At 49.4% G+C, this 14,351-nt stretch overlaps 6 protein-coding genes across 6 annotated transcripts; 3 read left to right on the plus strand and 3 right to left on the minus strand.

The window, feature by feature from the left end:
- The first annotated feature begins 1,668 nt into the window (after nucleotides 1-1,668).
- On the plus strand, nucleotides 1,669-3,427 carry BDV27DRAFT_51117 (putative ubiquinone biosynthesis monooxgenase (Coq6)). Its single transcript, XM_032076810.1, has 2 exons — nucleotides 1,669-1,852; nucleotides 1,926-3,427. The coding sequence occupies exons 1-2, from the start codon at nucleotides 1,681-1,683 to the stop codon at nucleotides 3,284-3,286; spliced, it is 1,533 nt and encodes a 510-aa protein (XP_031931253.1). The 5' UTR covers nucleotides 1,669-1,680; the 3' UTR covers nucleotides 3,287-3,427.
- A 140-nt stretch (nucleotides 3,428-3,567) lies between these two features.
- Nucleotides 3,568-5,260, minus strand: BDV27DRAFT_142138 (histidine--tRNA ligase; the record flags this gene model as incomplete). Its single annotated transcript, XM_032069913.1, has 3 exons — nucleotides 3,568-3,855; nucleotides 3,925-4,347; nucleotides 4,403-5,260. The coding sequence occupies 3 exons, from the start codon at nucleotides 5,258-5,260 to the stop codon at nucleotides 3,568-3,570; spliced, it is 1,569 nt and encodes a 522-aa protein (XP_031931254.1).
- A 253-nt stretch (nucleotides 5,261-5,513) lies between these two features.
- On the minus strand, nucleotides 5,514-5,754 carry BDV27DRAFT_122630 (uncharacterized protein). Its single transcript, XM_032065671.1, has one exon. The coding sequence runs from the start codon at nucleotides 5,744-5,746 to the stop codon at nucleotides 5,543-5,545; it is 204 nt and encodes a 67-aa protein (XP_031931255.1). The 5' UTR covers nucleotides 5,747-5,754; the 3' UTR covers nucleotides 5,514-5,542.
- A 2,521-nt stretch (nucleotides 5,755-8,275) lies between these two features.
- BDV27DRAFT_122632 (uncharacterized protein) lies at nucleotides 8,276-8,975 on the plus strand. Its single transcript, XM_032065672.1, has one exon. It carries the CDS (start codon nucleotides 8,378-8,380, stop codon nucleotides 8,612-8,614), a length of 237 nt encoding a protein of 78 aa, XP_031931256.1. The 5' UTR covers nucleotides 8,276-8,377; the 3' UTR covers nucleotides 8,615-8,975.
- Nucleotides 8,976-10,363: 1,388 nt separating this feature from the next.
- Nucleotides 10,364-12,196, plus strand: BDV27DRAFT_122634 (GATA transcription factor LreB). Its single transcript, XM_032065673.1, has 2 exons — nucleotides 10,364-11,839; nucleotides 11,908-12,196. Exons 1-2 carry the CDS (start codon nucleotides 10,702-10,704, stop codon nucleotides 11,949-11,951), a joined length of 1,182 nt encoding a protein of 393 aa, XP_031931257.1. The 5' UTR covers nucleotides 10,364-10,701; the 3' UTR covers nucleotides 11,952-12,196.
- Nucleotides 12,197-14,351, minus strand: BDV27DRAFT_122636 (uncharacterized protein). Its single transcript, XM_032065674.1, has 3 exons — nucleotides 13,352-14,351; nucleotides 12,983-13,282; nucleotides 12,197-12,911 (listed from the first exon to the last, which is right to left on the minus strand). Exons 1-3 carry the CDS (start codon nucleotides 13,729-13,731, stop codon nucleotides 12,527-12,529), a joined length of 1,065 nt encoding a protein of 354 aa, XP_031931258.1. The 5' UTR covers nucleotides 13,732-14,351; the 3' UTR covers nucleotides 12,197-12,526.

Here is a 14,351-nt window from a genome sequence, read left to right on the forward strand (position 1 = left end):
TGTCAGTGCAGGTGAACAGGATTCAAACGTCAGAAAGACGCACAATGTCCTTATTCACTGAATGGCAGCTACTATCATGAACTCCACCCAGTCTCGGGCCACTTTTTACCTCAATATCCTCGAGGCTTCGGGCGATATGCAGTCAGCCCAACCCAATTGATATCCGTGGTAGCTATCCAACGTAAGCTCGCTTCGACAATTGTGATGTGCAGTAGTGGTGCATCTTTGAGAAACTCGGTCTAGAAAGGTACTGTACATGTATATAATAGCCCCAACATATCGGAAAAGGTCGGCCATGCTTCCGGACGGACGTGTTTGATTGGGAATTTGCCAAGAAGTATAGATGTAACATACTCCATTTTGATACATCGGCCAGACCCTGGCGGCATGCAGCGTTCCTTTATAGCTCATTTTAATATACGTATTCACCTTTGGCCGGGGCTTATTCTCCGAAGCATCTCTCGGCAATGGTCTCATGGAGTGGGAAACACGGAGTCGCTCCGGGAAAGAGATCCAGGTTGCTGACGGTTACGATCGTCCAGTGTTGCCGTTGTCTGTCAATGTATATTGCGCCTCGTCGATGAGGGGGAAATTCTATCTTCAGGGAGGGAAGCTGATCTCTCTTGAGTGCCATTGAGGGGTATGATCGACAATGGCGATTGGGCTGGAAATAAGAAGATATAGGGTGTAGATATGATACTCTTGAGGATCAATCATGCCAACTCTGTCTTTTACTACATACCATGGAATGATGAATTTTCATGATATTCAATGTCGCAGATGAAACCTTTAGCGGACGTTAGTCGTTCGGGTTTGAGCAATAAAGGACCTTCAACCACGCTCTAGATACTCTGTGTAGTATACAGGGCTATCCACATTAATGGCATGGTCCAGTTCTGATGACAGCTACATCTGTAACATAGCCAATAACACTAAATTGACAAGGATAAGATTGAATAGGGCCGGTTTAGTATGATGTGGCCGACATTTTCGGCGCCATAGGAAATATATTCTCAGCCTTGATACGAATGGATCTATAAAGCGACGCTAAAAGCCTATGCATTTGCATTCTGTCAGAAATTGCAAGTAATACTAGTGCATTGTCTTGACTTGGCAGGCGCATCATCATCTATCGGTTCCATATATGTCGTTTTGGGAGATGAGGCGTCAGATGAATTATCCAGATATAGAAATATCTGGCATCGTGTCTCATTATACTGGCTATCAAGTCACTAGTGATGATTCATGTCTCCATATACTCTCTTCATAGGATTTAGATACGACAACTGAATTGGTATGCCATTAAGATTCGTGAATCTACCGCCTAGCCAGGGTAGGCAGAATATCTATTTCAGGCAGGCGGTACGCCAGAAGCCGCTGAACCCTAGATATGTTCGTTGCATCCCACTATATCAGGAGCCCACCCACAGATGAACTCGTATGTGCCATTAGCTGTAGATTTATGCCTTGTAGGGTATTAGTACACTGTACACACTAATCAGACATTAGATAATAACCTCTCACACAGTTGGGGGTTATCCCTGCTCATTAGAGATGTGCCATCACCATCAGTAGAAAGATTTCTGTTTGCGTTGTTTGCACATCATCACCCCATATCGCCGACTGCCATTCTCCGAAGATCCAACTTCATTGTTCCCTGAATCCAGACGCAAGCCCATAATGCGGCCAATTACTCGGTCGGCACTCCGACCTTATGTTTGCCCTTCCTGCCGGTCTGGCCGCTTTGAGGGCCGTAGAAGATTTGGGTCCAAGCCCGATCAATCCCCCGATGTCTACGATGTGGTGTGTGTCGGAGGTGGTCCAGCAGGTCTAGGGTTACTAGCAGCTTTGCGTAAGGCATTTTCTACCGGAAATCTTTTCAACTCACTCAATTCCATGTGCGCAAGACTAATGCCTTTCTATAGGTGCTTCTCCCTTAACATCAAAGCTCAGGGTAGCCCTCGTCGAGACCCAGGACCTACAAAAAGCTCGCGCCTGGAACCTCGATTCACAGCAATTCTCAAACAGAGTCAGCAGCCTAACACCCTCGTCCGTGTCGTTCCTGCAGAAAATCGGGGCCTGGGAACATCTTGACGTAGACCGAGCTCAAGAATACCAGGAGATGCAAGTATGGGACGGTGAAACAGATTCGCGCATAACTTTCGACTGGTCCGCGGATACTTCCCCGTTCGAAAACCTCCCCACAGTCGCGACAATGACGGAAAACGCCAATCTTGTCCGTGGACTTCTGTCGCGCATCGCGGCATCTGGAGACGAGAATATCTCAATCTTCTCGAACACAACCGTCTCATCTATCGAAAACGGTACGGACCAGCCGGACGGCCCGGACCTATCAGCCTGGCCAGTTCTTTCCCTCGCTCCAACCGGCGCAGCACAGTCACAACCCCCAACTCGGATCGCCGCAAGACTACTAGTCGGTGCGGACGGTATCAACAGCCCTGTCCGCCGGTTTGCCGACATTGCAACCGAGGGCTGGGACTACAATCGTCACGGCGTCGTCGCGACTCTTTCCCTCGCCGACCCGGATCAGGTCTCATTCCCTATCGGCACAAGAACCGCCTACCAGCGCTTCTTGCCTTCCCTCGGAGGCCCAGTTGCTTTGCTACCACTCCCCAACAACCACGCAACACTAGTGTGGTCCACCACGGTAGAAAACGCCGCCTATCTCAAGTCTCTTTCCCCGAAAGCGTTCATCGCCATGGTCAACGCCGCATTCCGCCTCCCCATGACCGACCTTAAGTACATGATGCGCATGGAGCGCCCAACGACCTCTGCATCGGACTATGAGGATTCACACGAGAGCGAACTGACTTGGCGTCTGCAACATACCCCGCAAGCCTCCCACGTCCCGCCCATGGTAAATGGCGTACAGGAGGGCAGTGTGGCCTCTTTCCCTCTGCGCTTCCGACATGCATCAACCTACATCTCACCACGCGTGGCGCTGGTCGGCGATGCCGCCCATGTGATCCATCCGCTTGCTGGACAAGGCCTCAACCTTGGAATGGGCGATGTGGCGTCCCTCTCCAAGACGATCGAATACGCAGTCGACCACGGAATGGATATCGGTGATATTCTTTCTCTGGAGAGATACACTGCCGAGCGGTGGGCTGTCAACGCTAAGATCGGAGGTGTCTGTGATATGGTGCATAAGCTTTACAATGTTCCGGGCCAGGGGCCGGTTGCATGGGGTCGCAGTCTAGGTTTGGAGATCATTGATCGGTTACCTTTTGTTAAGGGATTCTTGATGAAGAATGCTGAGGGTTGATTGAGTGGTTGAGGCCATAATTGGCCCTCCTCACTGCATTTTTACTACTCCCTTCAAAGTTCTTCCTCTCCTTCCCCCGTGTATTACCTATATATCAAATGAGACCTTGTATTAGATCCATAATACAAAGGTCAAATCTGCAATATGTACATTATTATGAATTAAAAACACTCAAAGACTTCTCAAGGCAATTTACTTTGCATATTACGTGTTCCAAACAAGGAGTAAACGTGAAATCTAAATCGGGTATTGAAATTTCCTTTTCATCCTGTTTGGTAAATCTAGTTTGTCGGGGCATTGACGTTGAGGCCCTCGAGCTGTTGTGTTACAGCGGACGCCTGATCCTGCTTCCTAGCCACACGGGTTTTTATCTCAGCGGGGAGATTAGCGAGATCCACCAGCACACCTTCCTTCTCGGGGTGGCCTTCTTCGAGACCCATCTCCTTGATGCGGACTTTGCCGTTGGCGAGTTCGTCCTCACCCAGAATGACGGCGAAGGGGACACCACCTTGTTCGGCGGCCTTGAACTGTTGTGGGAGCTTGGGCTTAACCTTGTAGGAGAACTCGGCCTGTCTCAAGGGTTAGTCGACATTCTATTTTTGTAAAATTCCACAAGCGCAATCGAAAGCCAGGCTTACCTTGACACCGGCGTTCCACAAAGCCTGGCAGACGCTCATGCGCTCCGTCAGCATGCCGTTGAAGCCCTTGCCGCCGAAAGCCATGACGAAAGCGTCGACTTCGCTGCTGCGCAGAGCCTCGGCGCTATTTTCACGCTCAAGGCGGGCCTTGGTGATGGAGAAGATACGGTCGACACCGAATGAGACACCAACACAGGGGATCTGAGCCTTGGGCAAGAACATGCCCACCAAGTTGTCGTAGCGGCCACCAGCGGCAACACTTCCCACTCCCAGAGTAGGGTCGTCTGATCTGTCGTCGTCGGCGTTGCCACCCTTAGACTTGCTCTTCTTGGCTGATTTCTGCAGTTTCTCCGCTTCGGGGGCAGAGGATGAAACGGCTGGTGCGGAGCCTTCGGTGACAACTTCGTAGATGACACCGGTGTACTGTTGACCAATTAGTAAACATGCGACCCAAGATAGATATAGGTGCGAAACTAACATAATCTAATCCACGAGCAAGACTCATATCGAAAGAGATACGGTCAAGGACTCCGAAAGCCTCCAAGTAGTCCATAAGGAGACCCATATCCTCCAGACCAGCCTTAGCGGAGGCATTCGCCAGAAGAGACTCATCCTTCAACAGAGTCTCGAGAAGGTCCCGCGTACCCTTCTTGACAACATATGTTTCAATCTTGTCCGCAACGGCGCCATCAAGGCCCTTCTCTTCAACCATCTCCTTCCGGACATCGGCCCAAGGCATCTTATCCAGCTTGTCCACTGCGCTAGAAATCGGGCGGATCTTCTCTGCCGGCACACCACACACCTCGAAGACACCGTCCAAGATCTTCCGGTGGTTGATCTTGATGCTATAACGACCCTGCCATCCAAGCCCCTCGAACACTTCGGTGACGATCTTCAGAACCTCGGCATCGGGAACCATAGGGTCAAAGGTACCAGCAACATCGAAGTCACACTGATAAAATTCCCTCATGCGACCCTTGCTGACGGCGGGCTGATCCCGTCGATACACCTTGGCAATATGATAGCGCTTCATGCTGCGCACGTCGGGGTTCATGGCGAGCCAACGGGCAAAGGGAACGGTCAAATCGTAGCGGAGGGAGCAGATCTCACCACCCTGGTCCTGCAGGTCGTAGATGAGCTTAGAGTCCTCGCCATATTTTCCGGCGAGAATCTCGCGCAGCTCGAAGACGGGGGTGTCCAACGCGGTACCGCCGTGACGCTTGAAGACATCGGCAATGGTGGTGAAGATGCGATCGCGGAGGAGGGCATCGGACCCAGACCAGTCCTTGGTACCCTTAGGGGTCTTGAGGTTGAAGTTGTTCTTTTCCTTACCCATCGTGTCTACCGGGCGCGACGAACTGAGGTTTGAGGAGGAGGAAGACGAAGAAGAGTGGCGGTAGTGGGGGATGGTGGGGTCGTGAATACTACTAGTACTAATAATATTCTTGAGGGCTGTTGGGCGGATGGCCGCTGTCGCTGTCAGGGCCCGACGACGGAGGGTGACAACTACCGGGTCGGCAATTGCTCGTCGTGCTGAGCGCAGAAGGCCGGATGAGAGAGTGGACTTCATCCAAGACAGTTTGGAATGAAATACCTGGAATAATTCCTAAAGCATGAGTCAAGTCGATTTTCTGGTCCGAGCCTGTGATTGGACCCTTTCTTGCCGTTTCTGTTTTTCTTTGATATTCGGCTGAATCGGGTATGTTTCACCGTCTCCGACCCCGACCTCCATTGGGAAGTTAGGGCTCAGATTCAGGGCAAAAGTCACATGGCGCATTAAGGTATCTCCTCTTTCTCTCTCTCTCTTTCTCTCTTGATTCATTGGTGAATACATGGTCCATACCCAGAATAATATACATAGAAAGATTAGTAGTCACAGCAACGTTCACTATACGCCTTAGTTTCCCACGTTTCCCACTCATCATGACTCTGCCAACGAAGATCTTGTCACATCACCTGCAATCCATTAGCATGAGAGTCTAGTAGAAAGCGACTGGGAACTCTGCCTTACCTCTGCGATTGACTGTCTCTCGATGATCGACTTCTGCTTCTCATTCCGCGACACCCGATAGTAGTAATCGCTAAAGTCTCCGCACTGCATGTAGCGCAGGAACTCCTCATCGTGAGTGATAACAATAAGCTGGAAATTACTCTGCGCCTGACGAGTGCGAATGATATCATGTAGCGACTCAGCCAAGGACCGGATATTATCCCGATCAAGATTTGTCGTCGGCTCGTCAAGCGCGATCAGACCGCAGTTGACACCAAAGCACTCTGCGAGAGCCAAGCGGATGATGATACTTGCGAGTACCTTTTGTCCTGCACTGCAGCGTCCACGCATATCCATTTCTGCACCCTGCTTGACCATACACACTCGGTAGTTATATGACCGGTTACCCTTGGCATTTTCATTATCGGAGCGGATAAGGATAGTATCAACGTCGGTGCCTCGGTAAGTCTTCTGCCATAGTTCTCCGATAATGGCATTGATCTCCTCCATCTTTAAGCCATGGTATTTCATAATGGCTTTATCCAAGGCTCCTCCGTAGCGAGCCAGGTCATCCACCGCAGCTTTAGTGGTTTCCACCTTGATGTGTGCTTCCTTGTATTTGGGCGCTGCATCTTTATAGTCCGTGTTCCAGTCTGCTAGAAGCTGCATCAGTTGATCGTCTTTAGATTTCATCTCACCCATCCTGCTGGCTTGCTTTGCAGCCAGTGCGTTATGTTCGCGGGTTCGACGTTCTGACTCGTCCTTGAACCGACTCCGATCAACCTCTGCGTTCTGGGCTGCTAACTGTTCGATCTCTTGTGTGACCTCGTCAAGCGCCCTAGTTGCTTGACGATATGTGAGATTATCCGCATATTGACGCTTGGTATTCTCGCTATCCTTCAGCTGGGAAGATATTTTGTTGATCTCTTTCGTGATATCCGCCTGTTCGGCTTCGAGCTGGCCAATCTGCTTTTCGACATTCTCGAGTTCGCGTTTACTGCGTTCCAGTTGAGTCGGACCTCCCCGTTCCTTATATGCATCAATCTCTTCGTTTGCCAGCTCCAGCTGATGTACACTCTCCGACATCTGAGAGATTGTTTGTTGCATTTCTCTTTCGCGTGCCTCGGACCGCTGGCTAATATCATCGTACGTAGCCTGGACCTTGAGAAGCTCAGGAGTCAAATCCTCAATGTCCCTATCGGCTTTTGCGATTGCTTCTCGTTGCTGACTGTTGAGATTTTTGTACTCTTCAATACGAGCGAGGAGGTCGGACTTTTTTTCTAATTGGAACTTCGCGTTGTCGAGATTGCTCTTCACGTCTCTTAATTGCAGTTCCAGATTGTTGATCTCTGACTGTGTTTGCTCTTTATCATGTGTGATTTTCGACAAATTCTTTTTCAAAGCCCTTGACTTTTCACCAATTGTTGCTATCTCATCTTGAATATCCTCGAGCGTGCGTGCAGAGGTAGTATCCTGTTGTTTAGAGGAAAGATCTTGTATCTGGGAAATAATAGATTTAATTTCCGCACCATATCGGATGATCGTGTTGACCGTTTTGGAGAGAGCTTCGACATCTCTTTTCTTTTCAATTTTTTCTCTGACAATCTTGTCGCGGTCCTCCAACTGATTGAGGAGCTCATCACGCTGCAATACGTATTGTTCTTCTTCCTTTTCCAACTCCGGGATTTCCGTATGCTGAAGACGAGACCAAGTATCATAAGAAGTGCTGGCTGCCCGTGCAGCCTCAAGGTCCTCTTCTAGGTTCTTCACATCCTCGTCGTCGGCATCTCTTTTAGCCTTCTTAACCAAATTTTCCAATTTGTTTCTAAAGGTCTGCAGCTCGGCGTCACTCTTGAAACCCCGATGGCACAGCCTACACACCTTCGACTGTTTTACAGTTTCTAGACAAGTTGCCATATACTCGCCGATCCCAGCATACTGCTCAGCATCTTTTCTTGCAATATCAAGCTGTGCTTGTCGTTGCTTGAGTACTTCGGGAAATTCTTCGGGTTCATCATTGATAGCTTCACGAATCTCCTCGATGCATTCTTTTAGAGCCTTCTGTCGTTGCCCTAAAGCCTTCTTGGTATTCTTGAGTCTGAATTCCACTTGCTCTAGTTCCCTGCTGACGCCATCTCGTTCATTTTCAGCGCGGGACACCTGCTTGGATTCTTCTTCCAGCACATGCTGGAATTCCTGCTCCAGGGTATCAGGTTTCCAGTCTTGGCTGACGAATTTCGATAGACGTTCGCCGTGCGCGCCCTTCATGGTTTCCAGGCTGCGCTCCCGCTCCTTCAATTCCTTTTTTAAATGATCTAATCGTGCCAAGTCACCGGCCCGTTTAGTCGCATCGATGAGTTCCGAGTTCAAGCGCGAACTCTCATCTTCAAGACCTCGAATCTCGGAATTGATGTCGTGGATCTCTTTGTCCCACGAAGCAGATTTTGCTCGCTCCTTAGCTTGATGCAGGTGCGACTGAATGTCTTCGATGTTGGCCTCAAGCGCCGCTTGGATACCTTCATCCACGTTTATTTCATCAAGCTTTCCTTGATAGGTGGTCGATTCTTTGTCATTTGTAGCTATCTGTCGCCTAGCAGCGTTCTTGGTTTCCTGCAAGGCCGACTTCTGCTGTGCAATATTGTTCAGAGCCGCTTGCACTTCGCGCAGCTCACCTTGTGCTTCCCGCTTGACCCGGTCTAGGGTCTGATTCTGGTCTTTCAATAACTTTCTGACCTTTCTCATGAATTCATCAACATCACCTTGGTCCTGAATGTTGTCAAACCCCCGAATATTGTTGGTACGCGCGATGTCTTTGGTCATCCTTTGTCTCCGTTCAACTTGCCGCTCAAAATTGGCCTTGTCATTCTCAAACTTGCCGTATTCTGCCTGCTTGATACCTAGCTTTTGCCGCGTTCGCTCGATTTGCTCTTTGATCTCCATGTAGTTCTCCTTTTGAGCCTCTTCTTGCTGTCCATACTGAAGCTGCTTGGACTCGAACTGTTCCAAATTTAACTGCAACCATTCGTCCGAATCATCAAGCTCGACGAGGTGTCTTTTCAAATTGTCAATCGTTGATTGAATACTTTTGGCCTCAATACGCTTTCCTTCTAGAGTACCAAGGACTTGGGCGTAACTTTCTGACTCTCGCCAGGCTTTATCGGCTAGCTCAGCGACACGTCGCATCTCCTGAGAAAGCTGACTTGTCTCTAGACGTAAGGCTTCGATCTCTTCTTGTAGCTTAATTGATCGCTTTTCTGCTCGGTCTGCTTTTTCCTTGTCCTCCTTAGCGTGTTGTTCCATGATCTTGTACTTGGCAAGTTCCTCGTTCTGCTTCTTCCTCAGAGCTTTGATATTGTCAATAGCCTTTGTGTACTTCATGGCTTCAAAGATCTCGTCGAACTTCTTCTTCAGGACCGAAGGTTCACTCATAGGCCATAAGCTCTCGTCTTGGTGGCAGAAGATTACAGAATCTAAGATAGCTTTGGAGACCCCAAGATACTGGGGCATGATCTGATCTAGCTCCGCAACTCTCGAAGAGATAGCCGTCCTTTCACCATCTTTGATCATCAGCAGTTGGCCTTCTAGTGTCTTCTGCTGCCGGGTGGTTTTCTTCACGGTGAGTTGTAGACTCCGCGTAGATACCATCTTAGCACCCGACGTGCCCTTGAAGGACAGCTTCACTTGAGCCAAGACTTCTTTCTCTCCACATAGTTTCGGGTCATGGATGAAGGCGCCGCCCTTGCTGTTTGGCGGGAGGTCACCGGTGGTGGCGTATTTGAGACATTCAATGATCGTCTAAGGCCCGATTAGTGGAAGTGTTGCTGCTTTCAGTTGATTTGGATATTCCGTACTGTCTTTCCTGATCCATTGTAACCGACGATTAACGTAAGAGGGGTGTGGAATTGGATGGTCTCACTGCGGGTGTTGTCGAAGGAGCGAACCCTAAAGCAACGCAAACAATGAATCAGCAATCGGTGACGGGAATCCTTCGGGAAATACACTTACCCTAGAATTGAAAGCTTATCTATCTTCGCTGGTATGGGTCAGTATATTAGATTCATCGCCCCGCAGTCGATCTCCGCACCACTTACACCTGCTAGTTTGTCAGTGCCAGACGGGAGACAGGACCACAACACCCGACTCACATCTTGAGAGTGTCGCGCAACCGTACGTGGATAAACAGACGTTGGGCTAGATGTATGAGGTCCCCCCTTTAACCTTCAAAATGACCTCGTCCTTCCTAAAGTGCCCTTGGTGATATTGCACGACCAGCGTCCTCGGACAATCAGGTCACTTTTGGCGTTCGGCACTTGGTGCTGCGCGTCACGGACCCTAAGAAACCGACGCGGGGAAGCGGCGCGAGATCACGTGGCGGCGATGGCCGACTAAAGTCGGGGATTAAATTGAATTTAGGACGTACTTTTGACAGATGATAGCCGCCCCGTCATGTGCTCAGGTACTGTACCCTCTCCCCAAGGATAGGAAATGATGGCTCTCACACATATGGCCAAAGGACTTAAGTTGGTTGGTACCAATTGAATCCTTCTCAGTGCCTGGGACCCCCTGAGTGCCAGCATTGGACGAGAAGTTCCGGTCCTGTTAACGGTGGACAATATCTCATTGGCGCGGCGAGTGGGCCCTCCGGCGTTGTTATACAGCACCGGAATTGACAGCTCTATCGCAGCCTTAGTGGCTCGTGTATCTTGCAATCCCACGGTGGCCATTCCTCATGTCCGAGAGAATATTTCCTCCCTGCAAAAACATCGTTGGTTTCCCTGGTGCCAACGATGGATTGGGCCGCTGCCAAACACGAGAGTGGGGTAACGCAGAATCATCAGCACAGAATGCAGGCCGAAGATCAAGGTTCTTTTACAGGAGAGATTCAGAAACTTCCACCACCGCCGGCCGGCAATGCGGGTGCGCAGAACTCATCCGACCCGGCGGATGAACAGGGTTGGCCGCAGCGTGTGTTAAACGCGATGAAAGATATGCTACTACTTCTCAGCTCCGACGGCAAGATCTTGTATGCATCGCCATCGTGCAAATCCATCACCGGCTACGACGCAAACCAACTACAGCAGAAAGCCTTGGAGCGCTTTATACACAATGATGATAAGACCATGTTTACCGAGGAGATGAATGAGTGTATCACGACGTCTCGTCCAGTGCATTGCCATTTCCGGTTTCGCAAGAAAGACAACAATAGCAATACATCTTGCCTGTTGGAGGCACATGGACACCCACATATGAAAACGTCTGAACCGAACAACAGTCCTGGAAATCATAATCAAGATTGTATTGGCGTTTTTCTTCTGTGCCGACCTTATCCCACGAGGGGCTCTCAACTGATCGACTCATTTCTGGAGCATAAAATCGAGAACGTGCGACTCAACCAGCGAATAGCACAGCTAAGGCAGGAAGAAGAGGAGGATTTGGCATCAGGTCAACAGTTATATGCCGGCGACTCCACGGGAGATTCTACCTCCCGCCACAATTCTCATTCAGGTCGATCCAATTCCAATCAATCATCGTTCCGCGATAACACTGGGTCTGGTGAGGAGAACGAGTCATCCGACACCCTCACAAACGATGATCCCGACTCCCGGTCGTACCTGGATAATGCCGCGGATAGATTGGGCCAGACGGAGGACATGTCTCATATTGAGGGAATCGAGATGCTGACCGGTCTACACTACGGTGATGGTGAACGTTCCCAGGGTCTCAGTACTGGCGTCCGCCAGGGTCGCCTCATCCATTATGATATGGAATCTGCCATGCTAGATCAGCAGGCCCGCGTCATCCAGGACAGCGATCGAAAGAAACGACAGAAGGGTGAATATATGTGTACCGATTGCGGAACCTCAGACTCTCCCGAGTGGAGAAAGGGGCCTGAGGGACCCAAGACTCTGTGTAATGCATGCGGATGTAAGTCACCAGTCCATACACCCTCTCCTTCTCTTTATCGCAAGTGTCCAGACTAATAGCATATCCAGTACGCTGGGCCAAGAAGGAAAAGAAACGGCAAGATCAAATCTAACCACTACCACTACGTGGAATCAGCAACACTTGTAACATTGTACCCCTCGTTCCTGCATTGCGAAACATGTTCCTGCGGCGATACCCCTGCATTTTGCTCCGTCCTGCTATTTCTTTTTCGAGGGCAATTTTTATTTTGGCATTGTCTGGTGGTGACAGCAAATTCTTTCCAGCAGTTGTGTTGTGCGAGAATTATGTATGGTCCCAGTTTGGAACTTAAGATATTTATGGATAACTAAGGCTCTCTTCCGGTTTGCTATCTTTTCTTGTATTCAATTAGATTGGGGCTAAGCACGAATAGTCAGCCAGTCGCGGCGGCTCGGTTGCTCTAGTGGCGATAATGGTATAATGAACAAATGACAGCTGGAAAAGCGAAATGAAAAGAAAAGGCCCAAACATAATACGTGATTGTTCATGAATTCCTCTTGCAAGTGCCCCAAGTAGGGCTTTAGAAAAAACACCCGATTCATGCAAATCGATCGCTAAGCGGGAAGTGAAATAGAAACATAAGTGGTTCTCATATGACCGTGTGGGTATTAAATTTTCAAGGGCATTTTTACAAACTTCTGAAAATACTCACGCCTTGGCCGCCTTCTTAGGAGGTGGCGGAAAGTACATTTGAGGTTGGTTCCCCGGCGCCAAGGTTTCCGATGACTCTTGCTGTGTTGGCGGGCGAGGGTTTGGTGTGCTGAAATGGTCCCGGAGTGGAAGATCTGACGATCCAGTCCCAAATGTACTAAATTCAGGGCTTCGTGACGACATGGTAGGCATCATCTGCGTAGCACCCCCTGAAGGCAGCGCGGGACTCATCATGGGGAACGTTCTGGGGGTCCTGAGAACCATATCTTCGTACTCCTTCATGGTTCTCTTTTCTTCGCGGCGTTCGTCACGCTCTGCCTTCTCCTCCTTGGTCAAGAAGCAGGAGTGCACGCTCACGATAATTTCGACAAAATAAAGAACACTATGAATATGATGTCAGTTACCAGGGGTCAAGGGACAAAAGAATCATTATAATATTAGGTGCCAACCCACATGATAATGATAGTAAAACCAAAGAGCGCCTTGGCTTGTTGGCAATATCCGATGTTATCTTTATTCGAAGCAACACTGCATGACTTCGTAAGATACCACGGCGGGCCTGATTGCAGGTGCTTAGGATCCGACTTGTCGGAACCAGCTTGATAACTGGCCGACACGATATATAATATGAACAGTCCCACGTGGACGAACACTGACACAGGCGGGTAGAAAATCCGCAGGATATGGACTGGGAGTTTGGTTATTAAGATGAAGGTGCTCAAAACACCAATGACTAGATTGTAATTTGTTATGCTACAATGCCGTTAGTTACTGTCGCATGATTGAAACCTAACCATTGTAAGGCAAGAGATGAATACATACAAAGAGCCCCAGACCATAGGAACTTTATAGGGCCTATGGTTCGCGGCAGCATAGAGAATCTCATCGGGAGAACTGTTGAAGCCATTATCTGCTCCATCTTGCCATAATTTGGTCCGGTATAGATCGTGAGAAGCAATCCCAGTAAATGTAAGGATGACAATAGTAATGGGAAGCTCAAGGGCCATCAAAATATAAAAGAGATTGTGTTTGCGCCATTTTCGTGGTAAGGAAACCATGATGGCGATTGTATATTTATTCCGCGAAGACACGAATTCCGTAGTTGGCAGATCAGGAGGGTATACAACGTTAGGTATATAATTTGCACGGTGAGATTGTGTCCTTGAACAGTTACGCTGTGGCCAGACCGGCTGGCTGGGCATTCAACTCAGTCGCATCGGACGGCCAGTCACATAGAGCACAAAGAGACAGGGAGAAAGACAGCTATCAGAGAAAGGCTTGGAGGATCAGCCGGGACGAAGCCGTTAATATGGAGCAGAGCGATCCCAGGTCGCCAGGGCCAACCTCTCTAGCCCATGGCGAAGGTCAGAAGAGGGGCACTAGCACCTCGAGTCGGCGACAAAACTGCAAAGAAACTCTAGAGCAACGCAAGTTAACTGTTTCTCAGAGATGCATCTGGCCAATGCTTGCCGCCAGGGAAGCGCCAACACCAGCCGGGGCTCGGGTGCTCATCACCAATAAGATGGCGAAAGTGGAAGATTGGCTGCCGGCCGTCACACGCTAGGCCGTGTGATGGAGAAATTGATCTGCATGGTTGAGCAACAGACTGGCACCACTGGTTAGTTTGTGAATTTGTCCGTGGTGCCGCAGGAATTCATAGTTTCCCTAGACTGTCCTGTTAGAGAGCAAAGCGCTGGGGTGGGGAATCTAAACATTAGCAGTGTGCTTCTGTGATTCCACTTGCATGATAAAATCAGGCGTGAGGGAAGAAACTTGTGTCCATAAGCGTGCTCAATTCTTGCCTCATTTGAAAATGTTTTTG

This window comes from Aspergillus caelatus (genome assembly GCF_009193585.1).
Source record: "Aspergillus caelatus strain CBS 763.97 unplaced genomic scaffold BDV27scaffold_25, whole genome shotgun sequence".
Lineage (NCBI taxonomy): Eukaryota > Fungi > Ascomycota > Eurotiomycetes > Eurotiales > Aspergillaceae > Aspergillus > Aspergillus caelatus.

Bases quoted from the DNA above. Each gene is read 5' to 3' on its own strand.
- BDV27DRAFT_51117 (XM_032076810.1), top strand. From the start codon at position 1,681: ATGCGGCCAATTACTCGGTCGGCACTCCGACCTTATGTTTGCCCTTCC. The intron at 1,853-1,925 runs GTAAGGCATTTT...GCCTTTCTATAG, and splicing joins AGGGTTACTAGCAGCTTTGC to GTGCTTCTCCCTTAACATCA.
- BDV27DRAFT_122630 (XM_032065671.1), bottom strand. From the start codon at position 5,746: ATGAATCAAGAGAGAAAGAGAGAGAGAGAAAGAGGAGATACCTTAATG.
- BDV27DRAFT_122632 (XM_032065672.1), top strand. From the start codon at position 8,378: ATGCAGGTGCGACTGAATGTCTTCGATGTTGGCCTCAAGCGCCGCTTG.
- BDV27DRAFT_122634 (XM_032065673.1), top strand. From the start codon at position 10,702: ATGGATTGGGCCGCTGCCAAACACGAGAGTGGGGTAACGCAGAATCAT. The intron at 11,840-11,907 runs GTAAGTCACCAG...TAGCATATCCAG, and splicing joins TCTGTGTAATGCATGCGGAT to TACGCTGGGCCAAGAAGGAA.
- BDV27DRAFT_122636 (XM_032065674.1), bottom strand. From the start codon at position 13,731: ATGCCCAGCCAGCCGGTCTGGCCACAGCGTAACTGTTCAAGGACACAA. The intron at 13,283-13,351 runs GTATGTATTCAT...ACGGCATTGTAG, and splicing joins CCTATGGTCTGGGGCTCTTT to CATAACAAATTACAATCTAG. The intron at 12,912-12,982 runs GTGGGTTGGCAC...TCATATTCATAG, and splicing joins GGTTTTACTATCATTATCAT to TGTTCTTTATTTTGTCGAAA.